The 27,760-nt window shown below is 56.4% G+C and overlaps 2 protein-coding genes across 6 annotated transcripts in view; one reads left to right on the top strand and one right to left on the bottom strand.

Moving 5' to 3' along the window:
• MEGF8 (multiple EGF like domains 8) overlaps positions 1 to 13,886 on the top strand; it is a 42,551-nt gene extending 28,665 nt beyond the window's left edge. Inside the window, exons 30-42 of one of the 3 annotated variants that reach the window (XM_038528725.1) lie at positions 544 to 688; positions 1,530 to 1,761; positions 2,889 to 3,021; positions 3,125 to 3,338; positions 3,475 to 3,689; positions 7,521 to 7,728; positions 7,891 to 8,050; positions 8,378 to 8,570; positions 9,102 to 9,272; positions 9,377 to 9,507; positions 9,998 to 10,130; positions 11,002 to 11,268; positions 11,656 to 13,886. In XM_038528725.1, the coding sequence (XP_038384653.1) occupies positions 544 to 688; positions 1,530 to 1,761; positions 2,889 to 3,021; positions 3,125 to 3,338; positions 3,475 to 3,689; positions 7,521 to 7,728; positions 7,891 to 8,050; positions 8,378 to 8,570; positions 9,102 to 9,272; positions 9,377 to 9,507; positions 9,998 to 10,130; positions 11,002 to 11,268; positions 11,656 to 12,270 (2,817 nt within the window). In that variant the 3' untranslated portion in view covers positions 12,271 to 13,886. Of the gene's footprint in view, positions 1 to 543; positions 689 to 1,529; positions 1,762 to 2,888; positions 3,022 to 3,124; positions 3,339 to 3,474; positions 3,690 to 7,520; positions 7,729 to 7,890; positions 8,051 to 8,377; positions 8,571 to 9,101; positions 9,273 to 9,376; positions 9,508 to 9,997; positions 10,131 to 11,001 lie in introns of all 3 variants that reach the window. The other 2 variants (XM_038528724.1, XM_038528722.1) reach the window with 2 other exon arrangements.
• A 4,451-nt stretch (positions 13,887 to 18,337) lies between these two features.
• Positions 18,338 to 20,539, bottom strand: CNFN (cornifelin). Of its 3 annotated transcripts, none has more exons than XM_038525660.1 (5): positions 20,418 to 20,471; positions 19,709 to 19,889; positions 19,157 to 19,267; positions 18,618 to 18,754; positions 18,338 to 18,527 (listed from the first exon to the last, which is right to left on the bottom strand). In XM_038525660.1, the coding sequence occupies exons 2-5, from the start codon at positions 19,743 to 19,745 to the stop codon at positions 18,438 to 18,440; spliced, it is 375 nt and encodes a 124-aa protein (XP_038381588.1). In that variant the 5' UTR covers positions 19,746 to 19,889; positions 20,418 to 20,471; the 3' UTR covers positions 18,338 to 18,437. The 3 variants fall into 3 exon arrangements, with proteins under 3 accessions (XP_038381588.1, XP_038381589.1, XP_038381590.1); XM_038525661.1 differs by having other exon boundaries at positions 19,709 to 19,829; positions 20,418 to 20,463; XM_038525662.1 differs by lacking the exon at positions 19,709 to 19,889 and having other exon boundaries at positions 20,418 to 20,539.
• Positions 20,540 to 27,760: the final 7,221 nt, after the last annotated feature.

The raw sequence follows: 27,760 nt of genomic DNA, 5'->3' as shown, positions 1-27,760 counted from the left end.
CTGCCCCACTCTGGGGGTGGCCCTGACAGGTTCCTCCACTCCCCAGCCTCCCCTTCTGGGCTGGGACTGAGCCTCCTTGTGCCTCCTGCCTTCAAGGCCAAAGGAGGTAGATAGCGGGTGGGAGTCTGGACTCTGGACGTGCTGGGTAGAGACCATTGATTTTCCATCTGCAAACATCTTTCCAAGCCCTTTTGGGGACTGGACTATAAGGGAGGCCCGAGCTTCACCCCCAGGGTGCCCCCAGTCCAGCTGGCAAGGTCACACGAGAATTGCAGGATTCAGCGCAAGCAGCCTGGGCCAGCTTCCTGGGGAACAGCACAGGGCATGGGGGTTCTGGGAGTCCAGGGAAGGGAGATGGCCCTGGGGACTGCTCTGAAGAATGAAGGAGGTTTCCCGGAGGAAGGAGCTGAGATTTGAGGGAGGTTAGGGTTGGGTGGGCTGGTGGTGGCTGAGGTGTGGGAGGGGTCAGGGTGGCAGGTGGGCTGAGGGGTGAGCAGAGGAGTGTGGACTCTGACCGGCCATCCTGCGGTGTCTCCCCAACAGCCCCGGCCCCGGCTTTTCCACGCCTCAGCCCTGCTAGGGGACACCATGGTGGTCCTTGGGGGGCGCTCGGACCCTGATGAGTTCAGCAGCGATGTTCTACTCTACCAAGTCAACTGCAATGCCTGGCTCCTGCCCGACCTCACCCGTAAGTCCAGTGCTCCCCTTGGGAGCCCCTGTCCTGGGACACTCACTCATCACCCACGGCAAAGCTGCTTTCCCCTCTGTTACCTAAACACCTGCAGAGATGCCTGCCTTCTTTTTCTTTTCTTAGAAAGTGTATCTTTTGTTTTGATTATAAAAGTAATAATATTCATTGCATGTAATTGGTGAAATAAGAAAGAAAAATATCCCCCATGATCCCGCTCTCTAGAGACAGCACTGTTAACGTGGGGCTGTTTCTTTTCCAGTCTGCTGTTCAGAGGCTGGAAAGGGGCCTGTACAGTGTCTTTTCGCTTACTGGTGCAGGTGACTGCCTATGCTCTGGGCCTGCCTCCTTTTCTTTTTGCTTCTCTCTCTGACCCTCTGTCTCTAATTCCCTTTTGCCCAGAATCTATCTTGCTCACTACTCTGTGACTTTCTCTCTCTCCCCCTGCGCCCCGCCTTTTTTTCCTGGAGGATTTAAAAAACTAGGCGAAATTCACATTAGAAAATGAACCCTTAAAAAAAAATGAACCCTTGTGAAATGAACGATGCAGTGGCACCTCCTGCTTTCATGATGTTGTGCAGCAACCAACCTATGTCTTGTTCTAGAAGCTTGTGTCTCCATCCTTATCCCATTTTTTCTGCTTCCTTTTTCTGTTTGTGTCTCCCCTCTTTGGTCTTGCTTTCCATGTCCAATTTTCTTGCCCTTTCTGGCCTTCTGTCTCTGTTCTGTCTGTTCTGTGTCTACTGTCCTTAGCATGTCACTCCGCCTGACATCCCTCTCTGACTGGCATCTTTGTGGGGACGCTCTTCCCTGAGTCTCTGAATGCTCTGTCTTTCCCCAGGCCCAGCCTCTGTGGGGCCCCCGATGGAGGAGTCTGTGGCCCATGCAGTGGCAGCGGTAGGGGGCCGCCTGTACCTCTCAGGGGGCTTTGGGGGAGTGGCCCTGGGCCGCCTGCTGGCCCTGACCCTACCCCCTGACCCCTGCCGCCTGCTGCCCTCACCCGAAGCCTGTAACCAGTCTGGGGCCTGTACTTGGTGCCATGGGGCCTGCTTGTCCGGGGACCAGGCTCATAGGTAACCATCATGACTGATCAGCACATGGGTGGGCAGTCTGGTGCCCTCTGATGGGGGTTCTGTGCTAGGCCAGGCTTGCGAGGAGGCCTCAGGAGGGTACCATCAGGAGGATACCAGCTCCCATGGGAAAATGGTCAGCTGCCTCACAGGCAGGGTCAGGCTGGGGGACCCCTGAGTAGCCCTGCCTGTGGGCTGGGTTATCATCCAAGAATGTTTCCTGGAGGAGCTGGCTCTGAACAGACTCCTGAATGACCACAAGAGTTTAGACCAGCAAAGGTTCAGAAGTGGGGCTGTGCCTGGTGTATTTTAGAAGACCATCTGTACTAGGGGGAAATGAGACTAGAGTTGTGGGTGGGGATAGCTCAGAAAGGGCTTCCAGTGCCTGGCTGTGGCGCTGGGCTTCTGTTGTTTGGGAAGCCAGATATCTCAGGAAGATGAAAGGGCTGTCTTAGGTTCAGCACAAACTCTTTGGGCTACAGAATTATCCTGAACCAGTATGAGGCTACTAATGGGCTTGGCTAATCCCATTAAATGTGTCACTGTGTTTGCTCCTGAATTATTAAAGGGTTTGATTTATGGGGTTCTCCCCCGCACTTCACTAGGAGTGTTATGTAACTGTGTACACCCACTGCTTTTCTAAAATCTGGAAAGTTCTGAAACGTGTGCCTTCAAAGATTTTGGGTAAGGGATTATGAACCTCCAGTGTGGGTGATGGGGAGCCAAGGAAGATTTGAGCGGGGGCGATCAGGGCCAGGCCTGGGCAGAAAGCCCTGGGGCTGTTGGGAAGGAGCCAGTAGTGAGGGGAGACTGTGGGTAGAGACCTGGGAGGAGGCTGAGGAGGAGGAGGCTGCAGTAAGAGGAAGAGGCCTGAACTGGGCAAGAGGCTGCAGGGGTGGAGAGTGGGGGATAGTGCCCAGTGTCTTGTGGGAGTGGCAGGGGAGACATGAAATCATTGCTGAGTGGGGTGGGGGAGAAGCAGCCTCGGGAGGCCTGGGCTGAGACCAGCCTGGGATGCACATGGGGGCCCTGCAGGACGATGCCCAGGAGGCACCAGGAAGGGGCGAGGCCAGGTGGTGGTAGTATGGGGTCTGGCTGGGTGTGCTGACCCAGGCCTCTTGCCTTCTCAGGCTGGGCTGCGGGGGCCCCCCCTGCTCCCCAATGCCTCGATCCCCCGAGGAATGTCGACGTCTCCGGACCTGCAGTGAGTGCCTGGCCCGCCATCCCCGGACCCTGCAGCCTGGAGATGGAGAGGTGAATGGGGTGGGTGTCTCAGGCACTTCAGCTGGGATTGGGTGGGAAGAGCCGAGTCAGGAGGGGTTCCAGGGACTCCGAGGAGCCTGCTAAGCCCCTGTTCCCCCACCAGGCATCGGCCCCCCGCTGTAAATGGTGTACCAACTGCCCGGAGGGTGCCTGCATCGGGCGGAATGGGTCTTGCACCTCGGAGAACGACTGTCGGATCAACCAGCGAGAGGTCTTCTGGGCCGGGAACTGCTCGGAGGCTGTGTGCGGGGCTGCCGACTGTGAGCAGTGCACCAGAGAGGGCAAGTGCATGTGGACGAGGCAGTTCAAGAGAACAGGTAAGGCTGGCTCAGTCCACAGGCCCCCCTCCTGGGGAGGTGCAGGGGGCCTGGACTCCTGGGCCCAAGGGATGGAGGAGGAGGGGAGGGGCCGACGGCCTGGACCAGGCTCTGATTCCTGTGTCCTTGACTCCAGGGGAGACCCGCCGCATTCTCTCAGTGCAGCCCACTTACGACTGGACGTGCTTCAGCCACTCTCTGCTGAACGTGTCCCCGATGCCAGTGGAATCATCGCCCCCACTCCCTTGCCCCACTCCCTGTCACCTCCTGCCCAACTGTACTTCCTGCCTGGACTCCAAGGGTGCGGACGGGGGCTGGCAGCACTGTGTCTGGAGCAGCAGCCTCCAGCAGGTACCGCTCAGGCTGGATGTCCAGGGGGCCCTCCCTACCCTGACCCTGCTCACCTGTCCTGCCTCCTGCTCCATTTCCCTGGCTCTGGTCCCACCGTGGTGCTACCTCTGTCCTCCTGCTTCCTCTCCTCTCCCACTGGCACCTCTTTCCTGGCTTCGTGAGTCTCCCTGTCACGTCTGCTGTGGACTCCACAGCCGGGTTCACACTCCCCCAGTCCTTCCTGTGACTGCTAATGCCATCTTGGCTTTCTCTCCCAAACCTCTGCGCTTTCCTTCATCTCTTTCTCTGCTTTTGGAACTCCTGGTTGTAGGAAACAGAAACCTCCTCAAGCTGTTTTTATTGTAAGGAATCGGGGTAGGAAGTATTGCTGCTCCATCCTTCTCGGGCCTCGTGGTTTCTAATCTCAGCTGCTCTCTGCACAGCCCCATCTGTGCTGGGCTTGATCATCCGGGCACTGGGCTTCATACGGCAGCCCTTGGCCTTTGGTCTATGTGACTTTCTAATTCCAGAGAAGACAGTCATCTCTGTGTTCCTCGGTTAGCTCACGTTCTGTTTTGTTTTGTTTTGTTTTGTTTTGTTTTTTGTTAGCTCACGTTCTTAAGGGGAGACTTCAGCTCAGCTCACAAGTTAGATATCCAGCCTTGACCCAGTGAGATGTGGCCAGGGACGGGTAGGAGTACACGGTTCTAACACAGCGGTTCAGACCCACTCCTTATTTATGGCTGTGGGTTGGAGAGATGATTCCTTGTGGGCCTGTTCCGGGCAAGCCCTTTGAAGCTCAAGCTTCCTTACAGAATCCGTTCCAAAGATGCCTCTGCCTAGGATGATTTGGCCGTCCCAGTGGCAGACACAAGCCCTTGGACCCTCAACCCCACCCCAGGGGGAGACAAGAAAGATTCACCTCCTGCCATCACATCTAGAAGCAGTGTCGTTGGGCCAGAGGTCTGGATCTCTGATTCCCAGTGATGTCCACATCTCATTCATCTTTCTTGGGGAACACCCATTCCACATGTGGCCATTCACCATCTCACAACATGTGAGCCTACGTGAATCTTTGGTAAAATAGGACCAGTAACAAAAGACCCACTGGGGTGTCATCCAGCACCAACAACCTGTTCTCCAATTCTCTGGACACCAACTGGGTATCTAACAACTCAGTTTATTCCTGACACTGCCCACCAGAGTTTGAGCCAGATCCTGCAAGGTTAAAGCCCCATAAGCCTGCCCCCATTTCTGAGGCCAGTCATGACTGGAGACCACTTCTGACCAACCAGATATAAACCAGGCGTCCTACCCCCTCCCCTGCGGTTTTGATAATTTGCTAGAATGGCTCACAGAACTCAGAGAAACAACTACTTATGAATACCAGTTTCCCATAAAGGCTGTAACTTAGGCAGAGCCAAGTGAAAGAGACGAATAGGACAAGGTACGGGGTGGATGCACAGAGCTTCCGCACCCCCTTGGGGCACACCATGCTTGTGGGGAGCTTTCTGAACCTCTATGTTCTTGAGTTTTTATGGACCCCAACTCCACCCCCATCCCAGTCAGGGTGACTCTAAGCGCCAACCCATTAACCCCTTGGTCTTTGTGGTCACACCCTCCCTAAATCACCTCTTTAACATAATCTCAGGTATGAAATCAGCTTCTTGTGAATAGCAGAAGAGATACCAGCACTCAGGAAAAAAACAGGACTCCTGTAGTCCCACCGGCAGGTTGTATAAATTAAATGGGAGAGTGTATTTGGAGCCTGGGGCCCTGCTTGCGACTCAGTAAAAACCCAGTCGCACCCCAAGTTCTGCCCAGCGGGAGGATTCCCAACCTCCACTCTCTGTGACACACCCAGAGGGTCACCGCCGCAGGGTGGGCAGTGTTCCCAGTAAGGGTTCTCGGTGTGACCCTGCAGGGTGGGTCTCTAATGCACAGAGGCCTCATGGCCTTATGGTGATACGAGTTCTCCCCACATACTATTGAGATTCCCATCATCCGCGTCTGTGGGGACTCCAGGGACTGGGAGGCAACACCAGAGAGCCTGTCGGCAGGCACCCGCTTCTCCCCTAGCCCCTCCATGCTGCTCAGCGAGGCCAGAGGGAGCTGTGGAGCATGAGCCTCCAGCACAAAATCAGTGCCACATGCAGATGTGAGAGCACTTCTGCCAGAACGTCGGATTTCTGTGCAATCTCCTAGCTTTGAAGTGTTGGCTCAGGCTCTTAGCAGATGTGCAGACCAGACCTGTTATGATTTGGCTCAAGGGCAGCTGTTAACCACCAGGCATTGTTTGTTTGTTTGTTTGTTTTTATTTATTAGAGAGAGAGAGAGAGAGAGAGAGAGAGTGAGCACAGGCTTGGAGGAGAGGGAGAAGCAGACTCCCCCAAGTCCGGAGGCTTGATCTCAGGACTCCGGGATCATGACATGAGCTGAAGGCAGATGCTTAACCGACTGAGCCACCCAGGCGCACACACCACCACCTCCCCACGCCCCCCACCCCCCCAACCCCCCACCACCTGAGCATTGTTCTTTTGAATGACTTTGGCCTCAGAGCCTGGGATGGGGCGACAGTGCTCTCTTGCCTGGCTTCTCTTCACCAGGTTCTTTATTGAGCACCTTCCCTATGCCAGGCACTTTGTTAGGTTGTGGGCATCTGTCAGCACAAGCTAGAGTCCTGCATTCGGAACTTATATCCCTATGTCTCTTCAGTGAACACCAGAGATGCAGTTCATGGTGTTGGGCAGCATGGCGTATGGCCACTAGGGAGGTCACAGCAAAAGACGCTGTGCACACCGGGGACTTGGTTTCCCCCTCCCACCCTCCAGATTGCCCCACCATCTGCCAAGGGGTGCACTAAATTTAGATCTGGAACCTGGCTCCGGCAGTTCGGCAAGGCTCAGCTCACTGCTGGCCGGAACCGTCAGTGGGGTCAGAGCTCCGGCCACAGCGGTGAGGGTGTCTATTTCAGGATCGCGTGGTTGCTGAGTGCTGTCAGACAGCCCAGGCTAATCTCTGTCGTCTTTATACTTAAGGCCCAGACAGTGAATAAAATACTCTGACACCCTGAGGTAAGTTCCCAGGAGTCTGAGCCTCATTGCCCACCTTATCTGGGTCCCAGGACATGAGAAGTGATGGTGTGTGAGCTACTGGGCACCCCTGACCACAGATTCCACTTCCCAGCCTCTGTGGGAGGACCCTGTTGTCCCAGCAGCCAGCTCTACATTTTTCCTAAGTGATAGTGGCTTGCAGCCCCGCTCCTGTTCCCAGTTTCTATGTCCATCTGGAATTGTTGCCTTCCTTTGGTTGTGAGAAACAGCTGTGCACACTAAGTCGGTGGGGAAGGGGGAGACCTAATACCACCAGTCGCACTAATGCAGTGGTACCTCTTGCAGGCCAGGGTGGAAAGTGCAGCCAGGCCAGGCCTTTCCATGGGATTGGAGACAGAGCCTGGAAAGCTGCCCACCCCCTGCCCCCAGCTCCACCACCAGCAGTTTTGGGTGTGTGGTCCTCATCAATGCTTCCTCCTGCATCTACTCTTTTCCTGCGCCTCTCTTCTCTTCATTTGCTGTGATTTGCTCATGCAAATAGCCCCACCAGGCCTCATCTCCAGAATCTTCCAGTTTCAAGGATGCCCCAAGTCTGACTGCCATTGTGGACTCCCAGTTACAAATACTTGACATGGAGAATGTGATGCGCCCATGCTGGTGTCCACTTTGGTCCAGCGGCTGTGGCCAGGGAGGGGCAAGAGCCCCGAGGAAGGGTGCAGTCTGGGAAGACAGGATATGTTTGATCCTCTGCCTCTTTCTTGCTGACCACCTCATTTCTCATTTCTCCTCCCCTGTACAGTGTCTGAGCCCCTCCTACCTGCCCCTGCGATGTATGGCTGGAGGCTGTGGACGCCTGCTCCGAGGACCTGAGAGCTGCTCCCTGGGCTGTGCTCAGGCAACCCAGTGTGCCCTGTGCCTGCGGCGTCCCCACTGTGGCTGGTGTGCCTGGGGAGGCCAGGATGGGGGTGGCCACTGCCTGGAGGGTGGACTCAGCGGTCCCCGTGATGGTGAGATGGGCTAGGGGTGAGGTGAGAGGGCCTGACCCTGGGCTGGGGTCTGGCACAGAAAACCTGCCAGGGGAAAGGCTCAGGGGGAGGTGGAGTGAGGGCCCGGGTGGCTGGGTGGGTGCTGCAGAGGCACCCAGGTGAAGCTCAGTGTCCCTGTGCCAGGGCTGACGTGTGGGCGCCCTGAGGCCTCCTGGGCCTTCCTGTCCTGCCCTCCTGAGGATGAGTGTGCAAACGGGCACCACGACTGCAACGAGACGCAGAACTGCCACGACCGGCCGCATGGTTACGAGTGCAGCTGCAAGGCGGGCTACACTATGGACAAGTGAGTGGATGGGGGTGGTGGGCCCAGGCAAGTGAGGTGGGAGAGCCTATGGGAGTAGGAAAGGGTGAGGCCTGGACCAGTGTATGTATGAGACATGGGATTCATCCAGGAAGGGGTGAAGGTGGAGGGGCACGGTTGATGAGCTCATCAGGGCATGATGGAAAGAGGGAGGGTGGGAGGCTAACCCCTGAAGGAGGTGGAGGGTAGACCCTGGAAGGGGAGTGTGGAACCAAGGATGAGCCACCAGTTGTGGGCAGTATAGTGGGGGCGGTAGGCTGACTGGAGCCCTGAGGTCGCCTCCCCTGCCCTGACCCTCCACCCCTGCAGTGTGACCGGGCTGTGCCGCCCCGTATGCGCCCAGGGCTGTGTGAATGGCTCATGTGTGGAGCCTGACCACTGCCGCTGCCACTTTGGCTTCGTTGGCCGCAACTGCTCCACAGAGTGTCGCTGCAACCGCCATAGCGAGTGCGCAGGTGTGGGGGCCCGTGACCACTGCCTCCTCTGCCGCAACCACACCAAGGTGGGCTACCTAAGGGCCCCAGACGCTCCTCTGGGACAGATCCTGCCTTGCCTTCAGCCCATGCTCAGGTGTCTTGAGACTCACTCCAAGTCCTGATAAGCCAGGTTCAGGGAGGAGGTGGCGTAGCCCTAACCCAGGGGGATGCAGGGAGATTTGGGGGCTGCTGTCTGCATTTGTGTCAGAGAGGGGCCACCCCGGAATAGTGGACAGAGGGAGTGCTTGCTAGCCTAGGGAGGCTGGTCCCAGGGAGGAGGACTTAGGATGGTGTAGGGACGGCCTTTCTGAGCTCACACTTTGGACTGGATGGGCATGAACACAACCCCCCCGCCCACCACCACACCCCGCCGGTCACTGGAGGTGTGCAAGCGAAGGCAGAAGGCTAAGTTGCACAAAGGGTGGGATGGCCCAAACCAGGTGCCCGAGCCCCTGCTGCCCTCCCGTGGTGCTCTCAGAGTGCTCCTTTCCCACTCCCAACTCGTACCCACCCCATGATTCTCCACCTTCTCTGAACACCCCATCCCTGGTTTCTAGGGCAGCCACTGTGAGCAGTGCCTCCCCTTGTTCGTGGGTTCGGCTGTGGGGGGCGGGACCTGCCGGCCCTGCCACGCCTTCTGTCGTGGCAACAGCCACGTCTGCGTCTCCAGGAAAGAGCTCGAAATGGCCAGGAAGGAGCCAGAGAAGTATCCGCTGGATCCAGAGGAGGTAAAAGGGCTGCAGTCCAGGACTCCTGGGTCTGAGGGGCTGTGACTCAGGGAGGAGGGGGGTGTCCACACCTTTTTGTGATCACCCCATCTTTCCTTGGCCAGATTGAAAACTGGGTGACAGAGGGGCCTAGTGAGGATGAGGCTGTGTGTGTGAACTGCCAGAACAACAGCTATGGGGACAAATGCGAGAGCTGCCTGCACGGCTACTTCCTCCTGGATGGGAAGTGCACCAAGTGAGAAGGGGGGCCTGGGACCCTTGCCCTGCCCACTCTCCCTACCCCCAACTCTCTGCCCTCAGTCGGGAGCCGACGACAACCCCAGGGAGGCCCCCAGCTCAGGCAAAGTTGGGGGCAATGAGCCAGGCTGCAGTGGGAGGCCCCCTGCCCCAGAGGCCGGCGCTGACAACAGGCTACAGAGCGTCCCCCATGGAGACTGGTGGGCAGAGAGATAGCTGCCGGGGGTCGAGGCCTTGGGACAGCCTCCCATCCCAGCCCTTCCTTCTGATCGGTCGCTAGACTCTGGAGTCATTCCAACCTGGCTTCAAATCCAGACCTTGCTACTTACTGGCTCCATGGCCTTGGGCAAATGGCTTGCCCCCGCTGTGAGCCTCAGTTTCCCCTTCTGGCCTATTGGTCAGATTGGAGCTCACATATGTAGCCTAGACCCCTAGGCTCCCCTAGGTCAGGGGAGCTCTGTGACCCCCGTCTTCTTCCCCTTCCTCAGATGCCAGTGTAATGGCCATGCAGACACATGTAACGAACAGGACGGGACGGGCTGCCCGTGTCAGAACAATACGGAGACGGGCACGTGCCAGGGCAGCTCCCCCAGCGACCGTCGAGATTGCTACAAGTACCAGGTACGGTGGAGAGGCGAGTTCCAGGCCAGGGGACCCACACCCTGAGAGGTCCACTCGTGCATTCAGCACTTGTTTACTGGGCACCTACTATGTGCCAGGTAACGTGAGAGTGTGGGAGTCACTGGGACGCAGGAGGGAACCGAATGGGCAAAGTGTTCTGCCCTCAGGAAACGTACATTCCTGTGGAGGAGTCAGCAACAAACAAATGAATAAGTTAGATGCACAGTATGCTGGTGATGAGCCGTTAGGAGAAAGGAAGGCCGGTGCTGCGGAGTGGGAATGGTAGGCATGATGACCAACGAGGCCTTAGTGAGAAGGTGACACTTGAGAAAAGACCTGATGTAGAGAGTGAGCCAGGCAGGAGGATCAGCCAGTGCAAAGGCCCTGAGGTGGGACATACTTTATGCAGTCTAGAAATGGCAAGGCTGGCAGGTGAGGTTGGCCCACCCTGTGCTGTGCCTGGGGCTTCGGCAGTCCCGTGAACGAGCCCTGTTTACTGTTTGGGTATAGAGGAAGATCTCCAGTTCAGTGAGGTTAAGTCCCTAGTCCGAGGCCACACAGGTAGCGGGGAGGTAGAGGCAGGCTCAACTGAGCTCTTTATCACTGTGCCTGAGTTCCAGAGGCCTCCGCATCAGGGTGCTGTGGCCACTGGGGATGACAGCGGGGATAGCAGTGCTGGAGTGTCGGGTCCTGATGGCTTCCACACGGTGTCAGGGAGGTCTGAGGGTCGGAGTGGGGGTGGTCACGGTCACAAGGAAGCTTCTAGGGATTCGGAGCCTGGGGCAGTAGCTACCCACTGATTGGTACAGAATGTCACTACTGCATGTGCTGGCCCCTGAGCTCGGCCCTGATCGCCACCCCTTTCCTGCAGTGCGCCAAGTGCCGGGAGTCGTTCCACGGGAGCCCGCTGGGTGGCCAGCAATGCTACCGTCTCATCTCTGTGGAGCAGGAGTGCTGTCTCGACCCCACGTCCCAGACCAACTGCTTCCATGAACCCAAGCGCCGAGCCCTGGGCCCTGGCCGCACCGTCCTCTTTGGCGTGCAGCCCAAGTTCACCAATGTGGACATCCGCCTGACGCTGGATGTGACCTTCGGTGCTGTGGACCTCTATGTCTCCACCTCCTACGACACCTTTGTGGTCCGTGTGGCCCCTGACACAGGCGTCCACACCGTGCATATCCAGCCACCTCCGCCCCCACCACCTCCCCCACCCCCTGCTGATGGCGGACCCCGGGTAGCCGGGGATCCAGGGGGACCCGGGGCCGGGAATGGGCCAGGCACCCCGGCCGAGCCACGGGTGCGGGAAGTGTGGCCACGGGGCCTGATCACCTACGTGACCGTGACTGAGCCGTCAGCGGTGCTTGTGGTCCGTGGTGTGCGGGACCGGCTGGTCATCACCTACCCGCATGAGCATCACGCTCTCAAGTCCAGCCGCTTTTACCTGCTCCTGCTGGGCGTGGGGGACCCAAGTGGGCCTGGCGCCAATGGCTCGGCTGACTCGCAGGGCCTGCTCTTCTTCCGGCAGGACCAGGCCCACATCGACCTGTTTGTCTTCTTCTCCGTCTTCTTCTCCTGCTTCTTTCTCTTCCTCTCGCTCTGTGTGCTCCTCTGGAAGGCCAAACAGGCCCTGGACCAGCGGCAGGAACAGCGCCGGCATCTGCAAGAGATGACCAAGATGGCCAGCCGCCCTTTTGCTAAGGTCACCGTCTGCTTCCCGCCCGACCCTGCTGCCCCAGCGCCTGCCTGGAAGCCGGCTGGGCTCCCACCGCCCACCTTCCGCCGTTCAGAACCCTTCTTGGCACCCCTACTGCTGACAGGGGCCGGTGGGCCCTGGGGACCCGTGGGAGGAGGCTGCTGCCCGCCAGCCATCCCTGCCACGACTGCCGGCCTGCGAGCCGGGCCTATCACCCTCGAGCCCACCGAAGATGGCATGGCTGGTGTGGCCACTCTGCTGCTCCAGCTGCCTGGAGGACCCCAGGCACCCAACGGTGCCTGCCTGGGCTCAGCCCTCGTCACACTGAGACACAGGCTGCATGAATACTGTGGGGGCGGCGGGGGTGCCGGGGGCAGTGGGCACGGGGCTGGCGCAGGCCGAAAGGGGCTGTTGAGCCAGGACAATCTCACCAGCATGTCCCTCTGACCCGCGGTGGGGTCCTCAGCCGCGGCAGCTGAGTGACTGGATGATGTCGCCCTGGACTTGGGGCTCCTCCTCCCGGGGAGCCCCGGGACCCTGTGTCCTCTGAGACCTCTGGCTCCCTTTCCCTGGGGCTCCCCAGACAGGGCATTCAACGTTCTACATTCAACGATTATTTATTGACTACTTCCTATATGCCAGGCAGTGTTGAAGGCCCTGGGCCAAGCAGAAACTGAGACCAGTTCCCTGATCTTGTGGGACTTAGGGTCTAGTGGAGGGAGACGCTTGGTGCGTGCCAGCACTTGCACACATGCACACAGATGAGTAGGATCATGTCTGTGCAGAAGGGCCATGGGTGATCACAGGATGTGGTCGTGAGGGATGGCGGGGTAGAGTCAGCTGGGCACTTGGAGAAGCTAGGTCTGATGACGGAGAGAACTGGCCACGGGGAGAACTCTGGGGAGTGGGGCCTAGGCAGCAGGAGCTGCAAGGACAAAGCCCAGGGGTGGGAACCAGTGTGCTTTATTGGAGGGATCGTAGAGATGGTCGGTGTGACCTAGATGGAGTGTGGAAAGGAGGTGAGGTTGGGGACAGGCAGGGGTGGGCATTAGCCAGGGCCCTGTGGGCCCCAGATGGGGTTTGGAACTTTATTCTCAGGGCAATGGGAAGCCGTGGGACAGGTTTAGGAGGGGGAGTGACAGGATCCGATGTATCTATTCAAGAGGCCACTCAGCTGTGGTGTGGAGAATGGGCCAGAGGTGACAAGAGATGACAATGGGCTGGACTAGGTTGGTGGCGGGGAGGGGGGTGGGTCAGGGACAGGTGCAGGATGTGTGTAGGAGGAGTAAAGGATGATGTGGATGTTGGGGTGAGGGAGGGGGGAATCCAGGACCATCTCAAGTCTGTGGCCCGAGCTAGGGGCAGACTAGAGCGTGTGGGGAGGATCAGAGGTCCGGTCTTAGACTCTAGGATGCTCGTTAGGCATCACTTCTATCGGGTCCAGCCAGGAAGACAGACTGAGTGCAGGGGATTGGCTGGACTGGTGAGGGCTCAGCTGTCAGAGGTGGGATGGTGAGGCAGCCCAGGGACCAGCTGTCACCTCTAGGCTGGAGGGACAAAGCTCAGATGATGTTGTTGACCCTAGCACCAGGGTCACCTGGCTCAGCAGGAGTCCCAGGAGACAAAGCTTGAGATGCTGCCCCAGGGAGTAGGGGGTTGTGTGTGTGGTGGGCGAGGTACCAAGGCAGGAGATGGAGACGGTGGGATCTTCAGTGCGCAGCTCTCTCCCCAGATCGTGCTGCTTTGAAGACTTGTGGGCTCTCTTGGCGCTGCTCCCGCCCACCTGGCCACCACCTTGGACTTCCGAGCTCATGTCTGCTTGAGGACCACCCCCCTCCTACCCATCTTGAACTTGGAACTTCTTTTGCAAGACTCCATCCCTGAGCTGTGTTTTTGGACCTTGAGGAGCTGGGCACTGCCTCTTCTCTGCTGGGGGCTTCTGTCCAAGAGACCTGTCCATGTGTGTATGTGCCCAAGGTCAGAGGCTGAAAGGGGGGAGCAGGTGAAGCAGCAAATAAAGAGTGTGGGGAAGGCCGGTGTCTGAGCGCCGTCTGCATGCAGGAGATGGGGTGTCTTGTTTCTCTGAACAGCACCGAATGTGGAGAAGTCCAGTCAGGGTGCTTACCTTGGTGACCCTTCTGAGCCACATGGCTGGGCCTGGCTCCACCCTGCCTCCCCAAGGCAGGGGTGTTGGGGTGGGGCCACTACGGAAGCTCTCGATCATTATTGGAAAGGACGGACCTGGGGGACAGGAGGGTGTCGATCCCTATCGCAGGGAGACCCGTTTGTTTCAGGAGACCGGCTGCCTTGGTCTCAGGCTTGGTTTTGTTCTGGCCTCTGACAGAAGCGTTGAGGCAGTGGAGAGACCAAGCCACCCCAACGTGATGAGTTTTCTCAAATCCGAAAAGGCTCTCATGGCCCAAACGGGGAGCATCACGGGAGCCTTCATCTGCCAGGCCCCCAGGGCAAGCAGGCGGTGGCAGTGTGCCCTCAGTGGGAGTCTGGCTGAGAGTTCACGACACATGTTCCCTTTGGGCCAGCCTGTGGCACACACTGGCGGCTTCATCTGATGTTTAGCCCAAGACCTGGCAGTGAGGTGCGCCTAGGGGGTGTTTGGGTCTCCAGTATGGCCCCTGAAAATCATAGTGGTTTCAGATATATGGGCAACTTTTTTTTTTTCTCTTAAAGTTTTTATTTATTCATCAGAGACACAGAGAGAGACAGAGACACAGGCAGAGGGAATAGCAGGCGCCCTGTAGGGAGCCCGATGTGGGACTCAATCCCAGGACTCCGGGATCATGACCTCAGCCGAAGGCAGATACTCAACCACTGAGTCCCCAGGTGCCCTGCAGGTTCCTACTTAGCCTACCTAGCTGAGTGCTGACCCAGCACAGAGCGGGCGGTAGGGGCAGGTGTTCAAAAAGGCCAATTTCTAAAAAAACAAACAAACAAAAAAAACAATTTCTGCTGGGGATAAGGCACAATTTCCCAACCAGGAAGCTCACCAGAAGTGAGCCATACTGCCGCAGGGAGTCCACAGCCAGTGGAGAGCTCATCTGTGACCAGGAAGGAGCTAAGGTGGCTCTCCAAGACTCGTCTGTGTTATGATCAGACCTTTGGGAAGGCCTCTCCCTGGCCACCACCCCATGACTCTGCCCTCCCGAGCAGGGTGTTTGCTCTGTGGCTGCACCCTTTGTCTGGGATGCAGAGCCACCTTCCCAGCTCCCATCTGTAGGTGCGGATGCCCCTGCATGAGTGCCCCATAGCACATGGTCCTCCTCCCTCCACGTCAGCCCGTGGCTGGCACCTCCCCCTGTTGTCCATGTACCTGAAAGCATGAGGCTCAGGGACCATGAGAGAAACACTGAGCATTGGGTGCTGAAGTTCTGGACCCTGTTCTGTGTATGGCCATCAATGCCTTGGGGACTTCAGAAAAGTGGGGGGTGGAATTTCACCAAGGGCCTACAGCATTACAGGCAGGGTGCTGGGTGCGAGTCTTTTTTTGTTGTTTAAAGATTTTATTTATTCATTCATGAGAGAGAGAGACAGACAGAGGGAGAAGCAGGCTCAATGCAGGGAGCCCAACGTGGGACTCGATCCTGGGTCTCCAGGATCACACCCTGGGCTGAAGGCAGTGCTAAACCGCTGAGCCACCTGGGCTGCCCTGGTATGAGTCTTTTACTCTTCCCAACATCAGTGCTGGGAGGTATAGGTTTGTTCCCCCATTGTGTGGATTTGGAAACTGAGTCCCTTGGCTAAGCACTCAGGGCAGATTGACAGATGAGCCCAGATTCTGGTGCAAGCCTATCTGACTGCCCGTTTGTCCCCCACTCCCAATTACCTCTAAAATCGTGTCCCTTTTCTGTGCTGATGTCTCCCACCTGTCATCACTCATCTCTACCTGCAGTGGGCTCCACACTGTTCTAGGTGCTGGGGACACTGCAGTGATCAAGATCCCTGCCCTCATGGAGCTGACAAGCCAGCAGGAAGCCAGATGATAAATAAATAAATGATGTGGTATGTCGATATGTGACCAGAAAAGTAAGGTGATGAAGGAAGGAAAAGGGGTTGGTACTTGCTATGTAATATAAGATGGAAGGGAAGGCCTCTCAAGATGATGTATGAGCAGAAGTGAAGGAATGAACCATAGGGACAACTTAGGGAAGAGAATTCAAGGTTGACAGAAAAGCTAGTGCAAAGGCCCTGAGGGGGAAGCACGACTAGCATTTTAGAGAAACAACCAAGGGACTCCTATGCGGAGTTGAGGGAATAAGGAGGAGATAAGGTCACAGGGGAAGCAGGTCCTTGGGCCACAGTGAAGACTCTGGCTTAAACTCTGTGCAGGAGGAGACATTAGAGGGTTGCGAGCACAGGAGGGATGTGACCTAACTTAGGTATTCATGGGGCTTCTCTGTGGGAGGAAACTAAAGATGTGAATATAGGGCAGGGAGCCCAGTGAAGAGCCACTGCATTAGTTTAGGCTGAAGAGGAGGGTGACTGGAACTAGGTGGGGGCAGCAGAGTAGGAAGAAGTAAGGTTCTGGATATATTCTGAAAGTAGAACCAACAGAATTAGTTGACAGATTGGGACCTGGGGTAACAAAGTGAGCAGCTGGAAAGATAGGGTTTGCTATGTCCTGAGAGGGAAATGGGAGAAGCAGGTTATGGGTGGGGAATCAGGTTAGGTTTTATTTTTATTTTCTCTTTTTGCAAAGAGGGTGCACTTGCAGGGTAGGGAAGGTAGGGGGAGAGACAATCTCAACCAGGCTCCATGCCCAGTGCAAAGCCTTTGGTGGGGACTCAGCCTCACAACCCTGAGATCACGACTTGAGCCAGAATCAAGAATCAGATGCTTGGGCAGCCCCAGTGGCGCAGTGGTTTGGCGCCGCCTGCAGCCCAGGGCGTGATCCTGGAGACCCTGGATCGAGTCCCACATCAGGCTCTCTGCATGATGCCTGCTTCTTCCTCTGCCTGTGTCTCTGCCTCTCCTTCTCTCTGTCTCTATGAATAAATAAATAAAAATCTTAAAAAAAAAAATCAGATGCTTAACCAACTGACCCATCAGGTGACTTTGGAGTTAGGTTTTTTATTTTTTATTTTTTTTAAATATTTTACTTATTTATTTATGAGAGACAGAGAGAGAGAGAAAGGCAGGGACACAGGCAGAGGGAGAAGCAGGCTCCCTGCGGGACTCAATCTCAGGACCCTGGGATCACCACCTGAGCCAAAGGCAGACGCTCAACCACTGAGCCACTCAGGTGCCCCTAGGTTTTAAATTTGAGATGGCAGCGATCCCTGGGTGGCTCGGTGGTTTAGTGCTTGCCTTCAGCCCAGGGCATGATCCTGGAGACCGGGATCGAGTCCCACATCAGGCTCCCTGCATGGAGCCTGCTTCTCTCTCTGCCTATGTCTCTGCCTCTCTGTCTCTGTGTCTCTCATGAATAAATAAAATCTTTAAAAATAAATAAGTAAATTTGAGATGCCCATTAAATATTCCAAGTGAGGATACCACTTGATGGTTGGATACACAGATAGAAAGAAAGAGAGAATACCAGCAAATAATACAAATAACAGAATAGTATAATATTATTACACATAATAATATTAACAAGCTTATTTTTTAAAAGATTTATTTATTTATGATAGACATAGGGAGAGAGAGAGAGAGAGGCAGAGACACAGGAGGAGGGAGAAGCAGGCTCCATGCCGGGAGCCTGACATGGGACTCAATCTCGGGACTCCAAGATCGCGCCCTGGGCCAAAGGCAGGCGCCAAACCGCTGAGCCACCCAGGGGTCCTCTATTAACAAGCTTATTAAGCTCACTCTTTGGTCTTTCCATCTGTTCTATCTCTTGTTCACACAGTAGCCATATGACATATTAGGGATTATCCTCAGAGGAGGAAACAGACTCAGAGAGGCTAACTAACTCACTAAGATAACACGTGTAGTCAGTGGCAAGATTCAAGATCAGATCTTAGGTCTGCCCAATTTTGAGACCAGATTTTCTAATCTGCTAGTTGCTTTTGCAATAAAGAAAACTGGGTGATCCTTAAGGATTAGTTTCAGCTCCAGAGAGCCTTAAACCTGGCAGTTCTTTGCTTTAGAGACAAAGGACCCTCCCTCCCCAAACCTGTTACCATTGTGTGTAGGTCAAGAGTCAGTAAGTATTGACTTAGTGGAGATAGGGGGTGGGGGAGGGGCTCTCTTAAACTTTTTTCTTGGAGTGTCTAAACTCTACCAAGACAGCTTTTTCTGGTTTTGCCTATTTTCAGGGTCCACGCAGACCGTCGGTTGGGCAGCTTAAGAGGTTAGTGGTTTCACTTTGTGAATGAGGACTTAATGAGGTTGAGAGAGGTAAGAGACTTGCCAATGTCTTACACAGCAGGTTGGGGTCAAGGATCTGACTCTGGAACTCCTTCCACACCTAGGCATCTTCCCTGTGTCCCCACACCCCTCACCAAGCCTCCTCCTCCACCCAGATTCCTTCCCTGGGACAAAAAGAATGTAGGCGGAGTTGGTTTTCAGGTTTTTATTGTGGGTGTATTTCTGGTAGCGGGATAGGGCGTGCGGGCAGGCCCTCCCAGGAGGGGGCAGAGGAGGCCGGGGGAGCCTCCTCACTCTCGGATCTTCAATTCCCGCGCCATCTGACAGAGGGCGCAGGGCAAACAAAAGGTGAGGGCCGCCCAGTCGTGCCCCACGGAGCCCTAGAGGGTGGGAGAGAAAGGTCAGGAGCCCGGCCTGGGCCCGGGAGGCCCGTCTCCCCCGCCCGGCCCCGGCCCGGCCCGGCCGCGCACCTGGATGTGATAGCGCTCCCGCATGCCGGTGCGCAGGGAGTGCAGGCCTCCGGGCAGGTAGGGCGCGCAGCAGCACTCCCCGAAGTCGTCGGAGATGCGGCAGGCCAGGCACAGGGGCGCGAAGGTGCCGCACAGACCTGGGGCGGGCGCAGGGCGGTCAGAGGCGGACCCCAGGGGCGCACCCAGGGCGCCGCGCGGCTCCCCCTCGGGGAGAGGCCAAGGCAGGCAGCGCAGCGCCCAGTCCAGAGTCCGGGGGGAATTAAGGGTCCCAGCGCGGGTGGTTTAGAGGCTGGGGGGTAGGGTTGGGAGGGGGAGCTGGGGCCACAACGAGGAAGATAGAGGGTGCACGGGGGAGGTTGAGGGTCTGAGGGGGGAGCTGGAAGGGAGTGAGGTCAGGATTCTAGGGCGCTTTGGAGGTGGGAGGAAGGGGCGGGGGGCGGGGTTAGACTGTGGGAATTCAGGGTAATCCAAGGAAGAGAGGGGAGTGAGGTCAGTGAGCCCCCCCCCCCCCTCCCAGCCTGGGAGCGGCAGGTACTCACAGACGGGCATGTCATTGCAGCAGTCGGTGAGGCCCGTGTGCCAGTCACTGAGCTGGGTCTGGTAGCAGCTGCTGGCGCACTGGGGCTGACTGGTCACTGGGTAGGACATGGCTGCAAAGGTGGTGGGCCAGGGTCAGGGGACAGCCTGACAGCCTCTCGGGGACCCTACCTCCCTGCTGCCCCTTCCCCTGCCGGGCAGGTCTGGGCAGGGCCACCAGGCCGCCCACTGAGGGGACACCACTGCACCCCCCTTCCTTTCTGCCATGTTTGGGTGCTGACACCCCAGTGTGTCCCCATCGCCACTGCCTCCTGCACATCTGGTTGAGCTGTGAGTGGGGAACTCCTGCACGTCTGGGGAAGGGTGGTCCGGGCAGGACCTAGACGTGCTGCTGCCTCCTCCACGTCTGGGCCTGGGGTGCTGGGTTCCCGCATTTCCAGGGACCTCTGGGGTGCAATCAGGTGCCATCTGTCTTCAAAGCCAGGGCGCCCAGGGGAGGGAAGCAGCGAGGTTCCAGGGACTGGAAGGGTTGCTGGTCCATCCAGAGATCCCACCTTTGCCTTTCACGTTGTCGTGCATCTCAAACTGCATCTTGCTGGCCCTGAGGATGTGGCGTTGGGGACGGCAGAGGTGGCGGCGGTGACAGTGGCGGGTCTGTCCAAGGGATGCTGGATACTGGGGAGGGGTGGGCAAGGAGCAGGGGCACTGGGGGCTGGGTTCTCAGGGGGAAGGGCACTGGGGAGAAAGAGGCCAAGTCAGCCTGCCAGCTCGGAGAAACATGGAGTAGGGGTGTATGGAGTGGGGGCGAGAAACTCGCCCATCTCTGTACAGCTGCCCGACAGACCCCAGAGGACCTTCCTTATACCAGAGGTAGAGCTGGAGGCAGAGACCAAGAGACAGAGACAGGCAGAGTTAGAGACACAGGGAGAAAGACACCTGAACCAGGTGCCCATAGAAGACGCCATCAGTAACACACCTGCCCGGTGCTTTGCCTTCTCTGCAAGCCCATTTCCCAGATGGAACACTGAGCCTCAGAGAGGTGAAGAGAAATGCCCCACATCCCAAGCCAAGGGAGTTAATAGAGGCAGTACGGGGCCCCAGGACTTCCAAATTCAACCCCACACCACTCAGGTTGAGAAGGTGGACACGGAGGGCATTGAGAAAGACAGAGATGTTCACAGAGACAGATGCAAGGAGACAGAGATGTCAGTGGAGCGAGGTGGGGGGTGCACAGAGCAGAGGGCTGTGGGCAGATGCTCCTACCTGCAGGACGGCGATGGCGATGATACAGGCAGGTGTGGGTGAGCCAGGCACTGAGTTCTGTCTCTGGCCAGGAGCTGCTTATATTGGGGCGGCCACTCAGCCCTGGGCGGGGCTCTGACGGAGGTACCCAGGGAGCCCAGCCGGTCTGGCTGACCCTCTTCCCTCCCCCCCCCCCCCCCCCCCCGCAGGAATTCCTCTCCCCTGGCTCCATCCTCCATCCCCCCTTTACACTCCAGCTCTTGTGGGACCAAGGAAGTCAGGGAGGGGGCCAGGGATGTTGATGGGAGTAGCGGGTTGGGGGGGGGCAGGGGATGCGGTGCAGGGAGTGCTGTTGGGTGAGACAGAGAAGACGAAGATCTGGGGAAAAACAGCACAGGGGAGCTAGGTTCAGAGGGGAGACACAAAGGAGGGAAGTGAAGGAAGGGATGGGGGTGCCGGGGAGTGCAGTGAGGGTGCCCTTGCGAGGGCCTCTCCTGTTCCCCCTCAGTGAGGTTCCCACTTCCCTCCCATTTGGGGCCACCAGGCACGTGGGGGGCAGTGTGTTTTGGGGGTGACTCATGCTGAAACCAAAGTAAATATATGCAACTCACTCTACCTTCAAACTGGGAAGGGAGGAGGCTGGGAATTGAGATGCTGTAGTTCTGGAGGAGGTGGATGTGGCCCAGGACTAAGGACTCGGGGTGGTGGTGGGCAGTGGTTTGTGATTAACAGAGCAGATGGGGGGTGGCAGCTGGACTCCTGGGTCCCAGGGAGGAGAGACTGGGGCTTCATGTGGGCCTCTAATAGAGGAGGGAGAAGGGCTCAGGTTCTCCGTCTGAGGTGGGAGGGCCGGGGGTGTGGACTCTTGGGCTAGGTGAGGCTGTGCCCCTGAGTGTGCAAGGGTCCTGGAATTTTTGGCTGCTGGGCTCTTGAGGTGTGAAAGAGCAAGGGGCCTGGAAGCCTGAGTCACCAAAGTCTGCCCCCAACAGGCCTGGCAGGGTTGGAAGTGACTCAGTGAGGGAAGCAGCATTAGAGCCGGGTGGGGTTTCCAACACGGGTGTCACCCCAAAAATGTAGGAGGCACTGGAAAATTGAGGTGTCACCTGCAGAGAAGGTGGTGCTGTCACCCCACTGGGAATGGGTATGGGGCGATGGCAGGTGGATTACCCTGTCTGCCTGGGATCCCAGCTTTTCCCTCGCCTCCTTCCTGATCCAACACACCAGGACCAAGCCTTGGTCTCCCAGCACCACCCGGATGGCTTGTTGTCCTCGTCCCCGGACTGATGGGTGGCACTCAGCATTTTGCTGGTGTGTGTCCATCACTTGGTCCAGGAGCCTGAGTGTTCAGAGGAACATCTCTCCGCTTCTGGTGTCGTGTCCCTGTGCTCCCATCTCTGGAATCTTTGCCGCGCCAGCTCTGGATCTCTTTCCTTATCTCTGCCAATCTGTTTTCAGGTTGCTCTGGTTCTCTGGCTCCCCCTCTTTGAGTCTCTGCCCCCCCAAGCTGTGTGTCTCTTGCCCTCATCCTGGGGTCTCTGCCTCCCATCTCCACATCCCCATCTCCAGGCCTTCCTGCGGAGGCAGCCACAGGGCCCCATCCCCAGCTGTCCAGACCATGGGCTGCAGGTGACTCAGGGTGAGTTATCTCTGAGGACCCCACGGCTCCCAGGATGGATGACAACCCAAGTTGTCCTCAGGTTTCCTCTCTCCACTCTGACACAGCCTGGGGGCTGCAATTAGACAGCAACTCATGTAGATGAGGAAATCGGGTGGGGAAGCTGTGAGGTGGCCTGCTTAGGGGTGAGGAGGAGGGCAGCAGGAAGAGCAGGGGCCTGGGGCCTGACCGGTGGCCACGGCAGTCTCCAGGCAGCAACATCCATCTCCTCAATAGGGTTGCTGGATAAAATATAGGATGCCCAGTTAAATGTGAATTTCAAGTAAACAATACATTTTTTTAGCATAAGTATATTCCATGCAATATTTGGGATATACTTATACTAAAAAAGGTATGTGGTGTTCATCTGAAATTCACATTTAACTGGCTGTCCTGTATTTTATCTGCTAAACCTGGAACTCTGCCTTTAAAGACAAAGGAGAGGAATCCAAGTCCCTGCCCCCCACCTTTTTTTTTTTTTTTTTCCAGAACCAAGGATCCCAGGCCCCCAGCTCCTTGTCCTCAGGACCTGAGAGTCCAGGTCCTCACCACCACCCCCCCAATCCTCCTCTCTCCTAGAATCCATGACTGGGCACTCAGCTCCTATTCCCTCAGAACCCAGGAGTTCAGGCTCCCATCCCCTTTCTCTCCAGAATCTAAGCGTCCAGGCCAAGTCTGGGTCCAGTTGCCCAATGTGGGTTTCATAAGGCGGGTGGTGCCATCCATGGCCCTGGTGGAACCAGTCAAGCAGAGCGGACAAGTGAGGTTGCCCCCTCTTCCCATCCCAAGCCTGCTGCTTCCTCAAGGGCCAGCCCAGTGAGGCTGGGAGCAGAATAGGAGCTCAGTGTTCTGGGTGGGACACTGTGTCTGGGTTTGGGTGTGTTGTGTCTCTGCATGTGGTGTGTGCGTGTGGTGTGTGCCTCTCTCTGGGTGTTGTGTGTCTTTGTAGGGGTTGTCACGATGTCTCTTGTGTTCTGGGGGATGACACATGATGACACATGAGGGGGTCTTTTCTATTTGTGTGTCTGTATCGCCTTTCTGTGATTCTCCCTACTGTGCATGTAAATTTTTTTTTTTTAACCTACTCTGCATCTGGTTCAGGTGTGGCCAGTTGTCATGGTTCTATAATTCTTTTTTTTTTTTTAAACAGAAAGGATTTTTTTTTAATTTTTTATTTATTTATGATAGTCACATAGAGAGAGAGAGAGAGAGAGAGAGAGGCAGAGACACAGGCAGAGGGAGAAGCAGGCTCCATGCACCGGGAGCCCGACGTGGGATTCGATCCTGGGACTCCAGGATCGCGCCCTGGGCCCAAGGCAGGCGCTAAACCACTGCACCACCCCAGGGATCCCTGGTTCTATAATTCTGATTGGATTAGGTCAGGAGTGTTTTTTTTTTTTTTTAAGATTTTATTTATTTATTCATGAGAATACATAGAGAGGAGAGAGAGACACGCAGAGACACAGGCAGAGGGAGAAGCAGGCTCCATGCAGGGAGCCTGCCGTGGGACTCGATCCTGGGTCTCCAGGATCACGCCCCGGGTCGAAGGTGGCACTAAACCGCTGAGCCACCCGGGCTGCCCAGGAGTGTTTTATTGAATAGCGTAGCCTTGTGTGATGGATTCTAGAGCCAGAAAGCCTGAATACAAATTCCTTTTTTTTTTTTTTTTTTTAGATTTTATTTATTTTTATTTGAGAGCAAGAGTGGAACACACAGAAGGAAAGGAAGAAACAGACTGTTTCCTGAGTAGGGAGCCTGACACGGGGCTCAATCTCAGGACCTGAGATCGTGACCTGAGCTGAAGGCAGATGCTTAACTGACTGAGCCACCCAAGCGCCCCCGAATTCAAATTCTGCAGCCCCTTCCTGGCTGTGATAACTTTGGCAAATCATGAAGCTTGCCTGGACCTCAGTTTGTCCATCTGCAAAATGAGTTGTTGCAAATAACAACAACATGGTGGTTGAGAGGATCAGATGAGTTAATTCATGTGAAGTGCTTAGAATTGTGCCTGGCACATAGCAAACATTTTATGTTTATGCCAATAGTGTTGGCAAGGTGCTGTTCTAGTTGCCGGAGATACAGTCTTGAATGAAACCAAATCTTCTCGTTTCTGCTCGCAGTCCTGGTAGGGATGAATGAGTGGCCTGCTGGTGGCTGGGTGTGTAATTGCATACCTGGGGTGTCTGTTTTGCATATGAAATAGGATATTTCTGTGTGTGCTGTCGGTGACGCTGATTGTGTGATTGTGTGCTTGTGTTTATATTTGTGTTTGTAGGTGACTTCGAGTGGTGCATGTGATTCTCTGTGTGGGTGCAAATGAGGATCGCACTAAGCAGGTATTGAGGGCATGTGTTTGGTGTGATCTTTCATTTCTGACTCTGAGGTGCCAGGGGTGTGTCTGTATTTGGGGTCTTGAGAACCCCTCTCAGCTACTCCTTATATGTCCCACAGGTGACCCTGGGAAGGTGACTCCTTCCAAAATGAGCCTCAGTTTCATCTTTTTCTTCTTCTCCCCCTCTTCCTCCTCCCCCTTCTTCTTCAAGATTTATTTATTTACTTTGGGGGGAGAGGGGCAGAAGGAGATGGAGAAAATCTCAAGGAGACTCTCCGCTGAGTGCTGAGCCCATCACAGGGCTGGATCCCAGGACTCCAAGATTATGACCTGAGCTGAAATCAAGAGTCGGATGCTCAACCGACTGAGCCAGCCAGGTGCCCCAAATCCTCAGTATCTTCCTATTGGGGGTGGAGGAACAGTGGCCTCGAAAGAAACATCTGTGTGAAAGGGAAGGTGGGAGGAGATGGGTGAGGCCAAGGAGAGGCTGAGAAACATGATGGGGACATGGAGAGATGGTCAGGATGGAGACAGAGGAGGAACTGCACAGAGAGTTTGTCTATCCACTCACTAAGCATTTGCTGAGCTCCTGCGATGGGCCAGGACCTCTGGTGGGCATTGCTTCAAGGTTTGGGGGAAAAAAGAGAGACCCAGAGAGAGGAAGACCTACCAGGAAAGCAGGCCCAGGAGGGCCTGTTCATCTCCACTGTGGGGCTTAGTGCCAGTTCTGAGTGATGGAGACGCAGCGGTAGAGAGGGACAGAGAGGACCCTGCCCCTCCCCAGTCCTTCCTGAGGCCTTATCTGTCCAGATGAAAGAACAGAGGCCATGGGGGGAAGGTCCCTCTGGGCTGGGGGCACCCCCATGAATCACTTTCTTATCATCTCCTAATAGGATAATGACACACCTGCCCCCTCCTAATCACTATTTTTGGCCCCAACTAGGTCCAACGCCCACAGTGAGAAGGGTTGGATGAGTCTGGTCTTTTAGGATCCGGAGAGGAGATACCTGAAAGTCTGAGTCCTGGGTCCTTCCAATGCCAGGACACAAGAATCCTAGGCCTCCCCACCCCACCCAGGAGTCCCCCTTTGCAGCCCCTCTCCTTTTGCCGTCTGTCTTTTCTAATCTCTCTGGGCCTGTCTTTATCTCTATCTGTGTTTTGTGTCTCTCCTGTCTCTTTACATCTGCATCTAATCCTTCTTCACTGGGCGTCAGTTTTCTTACTTGTAAAATGGATATTAAAATAATAATAATCTGATCTCTTAGAACTGTAATGAGGAAGACACGCGATAATTATGTAAAATGCTTTTGCGTAGAACCGGGGCCGGAGTACACGCCATACAAGAGAGCTCTATTTTAATTATTGTTTTCAATATTTTAATCTCTCTTGGTATCAATGTTTTTCTCTTTGTCTCCGTGAGAGTTTCAAGTCTCCTCCCGCTCTGGGTGCCCTTGGCAGACAGCACCCTGGCTTCCCTTTTGGGGGAGGTGGAAAGGGCACATGGAGGCCAGACCTTCCCCTTCAGCCGCTGCCTCTTCATCTCTGTTTCTAAGCCCCACCTCGGGACCCAGAACCCTTGCTCCGGGACAAGGCCTGGCTCCAATCCCATAAAATCTTAAACCTCAAATCTGTCATCCTTGGCCAGGGCAGTGCCTCTTGGGTGTCCCCGTCCCTACACGCGGACCTTTCAGGGTTTCCAGTTCCCACCTCCCTCAAGATCCAACCATTCAGATGCTCCTGGGACCCTGAAGTCTAGGTTCCTCCGTCCCTCCTCCCTCGGGACCAAGGAGTCTGGACTTCTCAGGTCCCCATCTTCCCTCAACACCCAGGGACGAGGCCAGCGGCCGCTCCCGGACCCCGCGCAGCCCACCACGCCCTCCGCCCGCAGCGCTCGGCGTATTTCCAGAGGCGGGCGTGACACGGTCCTCCGGCGGCTAGCTGGGATAAGCCACCCATGACGTCAATCACTATCGTCCAGCCAATAGACGCTCCGCCTCCTACCGCCCTGACCAATAGGAGCAGGTTCCCCGGTGGGCGGAGCCCACGGCCTATGTCGGGCAGCGATTGGCTCTGGAAGACGCCAGTCTCCGCCAGCCAGCCAATAGGCGGGGACCTGCGGGGTGGGACTCCGGCGGCGCACCGCAGAGGCTGGAGCTGCTCGTGAGGGAAACGGGTTCCGCGGGACCGGTGGGTAAGGCCTTTCCAGCACGCCCCGTCCTGGGATTCTGGAGACAGTTCGGAGGGAAAACGGCGAGGCTTGGTGGGGCTGGAGGCGGACGGGGCCGCTGAGCCCGGGCGACCGCGCGTTTGCTTTGATGGAGAAACGGAGTCCCAGACACCCACCTCTCCGTGCCTTGCCTCTCGCCCCGAGCCTCATTCTCTCTGCCCCTTCCCGGCCTGCACACCCGTCCGTTCAGTCTCGCTTGGCCTCATTGTCTCTCCCACTCACTGGCTTTCCCACTTCCTTCTCTTGCCACTCACTCGCTCGCTCGTCGCACACCCAGCCACTTATTACTTAAACGTTTCTCGAGGCTTCCAGTGTGCCAGGCCTTGTGCCGGGCGATGGTGGTGACCAAGATGAGTCAGATCGAGGCCCTGCCCTCGAGGATCCCGGGTCAGACGGGAGGACAGACACGCTGATGGGCAGGGGTGTGTCCCAGCCAATCGCTGTCCTTGGCTTTGCTGGGACAGGGAAGGGCTTCCAGAGGAGGGGACATTGGGACCGGATCCTGGAGGGGCAGGAGGTGCCAAGCAAAGGAGATGAGCACGTGGGAGGGTGTTTCGGCACAAGCAAAGTATTACTGTGTGTAGGTGCCCAAGAAGGAGGCCCGTCACGTCCATGTTGTGATGGGGTAACTGTAAGGTTGGAAGAGGATGAAGAAGTGCACAAGGGCAGCCTTGGCATCTTGGGCTTTGTCCTGGGGTAGGGTGGTAGTGGGAAGCCAGGTCAGAGCTGGAGCCAGAACTGGAGAAGTGAGACTGGATGCCAGTGGCCCAGAAGGTGGCTTGGGCAGGGATACAGGCAGGAGAAGATGAAGCCTGGATTAGGACAGAGACTGAGGGAATAAGGCAGAGGGTTCAGGAGGCCGAAACAACAGGATATGGGGCTTGATGGGCTTTGGGACGAGGGGCTGTCCAGGACAAGACCCAGAGTTCTGGCCTGGGGTACAGGGGTAGAAGAGCCGTCCCTGAGATGGGGACAGGAAATAAGAGGCAGGTTCGTGGGTGGATGACTGTTTTGGGAGAGATGAACAAGGGGTCCTATGAGCTCTCAGGGGCAACAGGACCTTCAGGGACAGTTCTGGGCCATGGTTCCGTCCCCCATCACAGCCCTGGCTCTGAAGTCACTTGCTGGGTGAAAGAGGGCCTCTGAGATGA

This window comes from Canis lupus, chromosome 1, assembly GCF_011100685.1.
Source record: "Canis lupus familiaris isolate Mischka breed German Shepherd chromosome 1, alternate assembly UU_Cfam_GSD_1.0, whole genome shotgun sequence".
Taxonomy (NCBI): domain Eukaryota; kingdom Metazoa; phylum Chordata; class Mammalia; order Carnivora; family Canidae; genus Canis; species Canis lupus.
The sequence above is the reverse complement of the archived record's forward strand: the minus strand, read 5'-3'. Positions and strand labels throughout refer to the sequence as shown.

What these genes read in the sequence shown, in the direction of transcription:
- CNFN (XM_038525660.1), bottom strand. Translation starts at nt 19,745, where the DNA reads ATGCAGTTTGAGATGCACGACAACGTGAAAGGCAAAG. An exon ending in CGACAACGTGAAAGGCAAAG is followed by an intron (nt 19,268 to 19,708) that starts GTGGGATCTCTG and finishes CCACCTTTGCAG; the next exon opens with CCATGTCCTACCCAGTGACC. An exon ending in GGGAGCGCTATCACATCCAG is followed by an intron (nt 18,528 to 18,617) that starts GTGCGCGGCCGG and finishes CCCACCCTCTAG; the next exon opens with GGCTCCGTGGGGCACGACTG.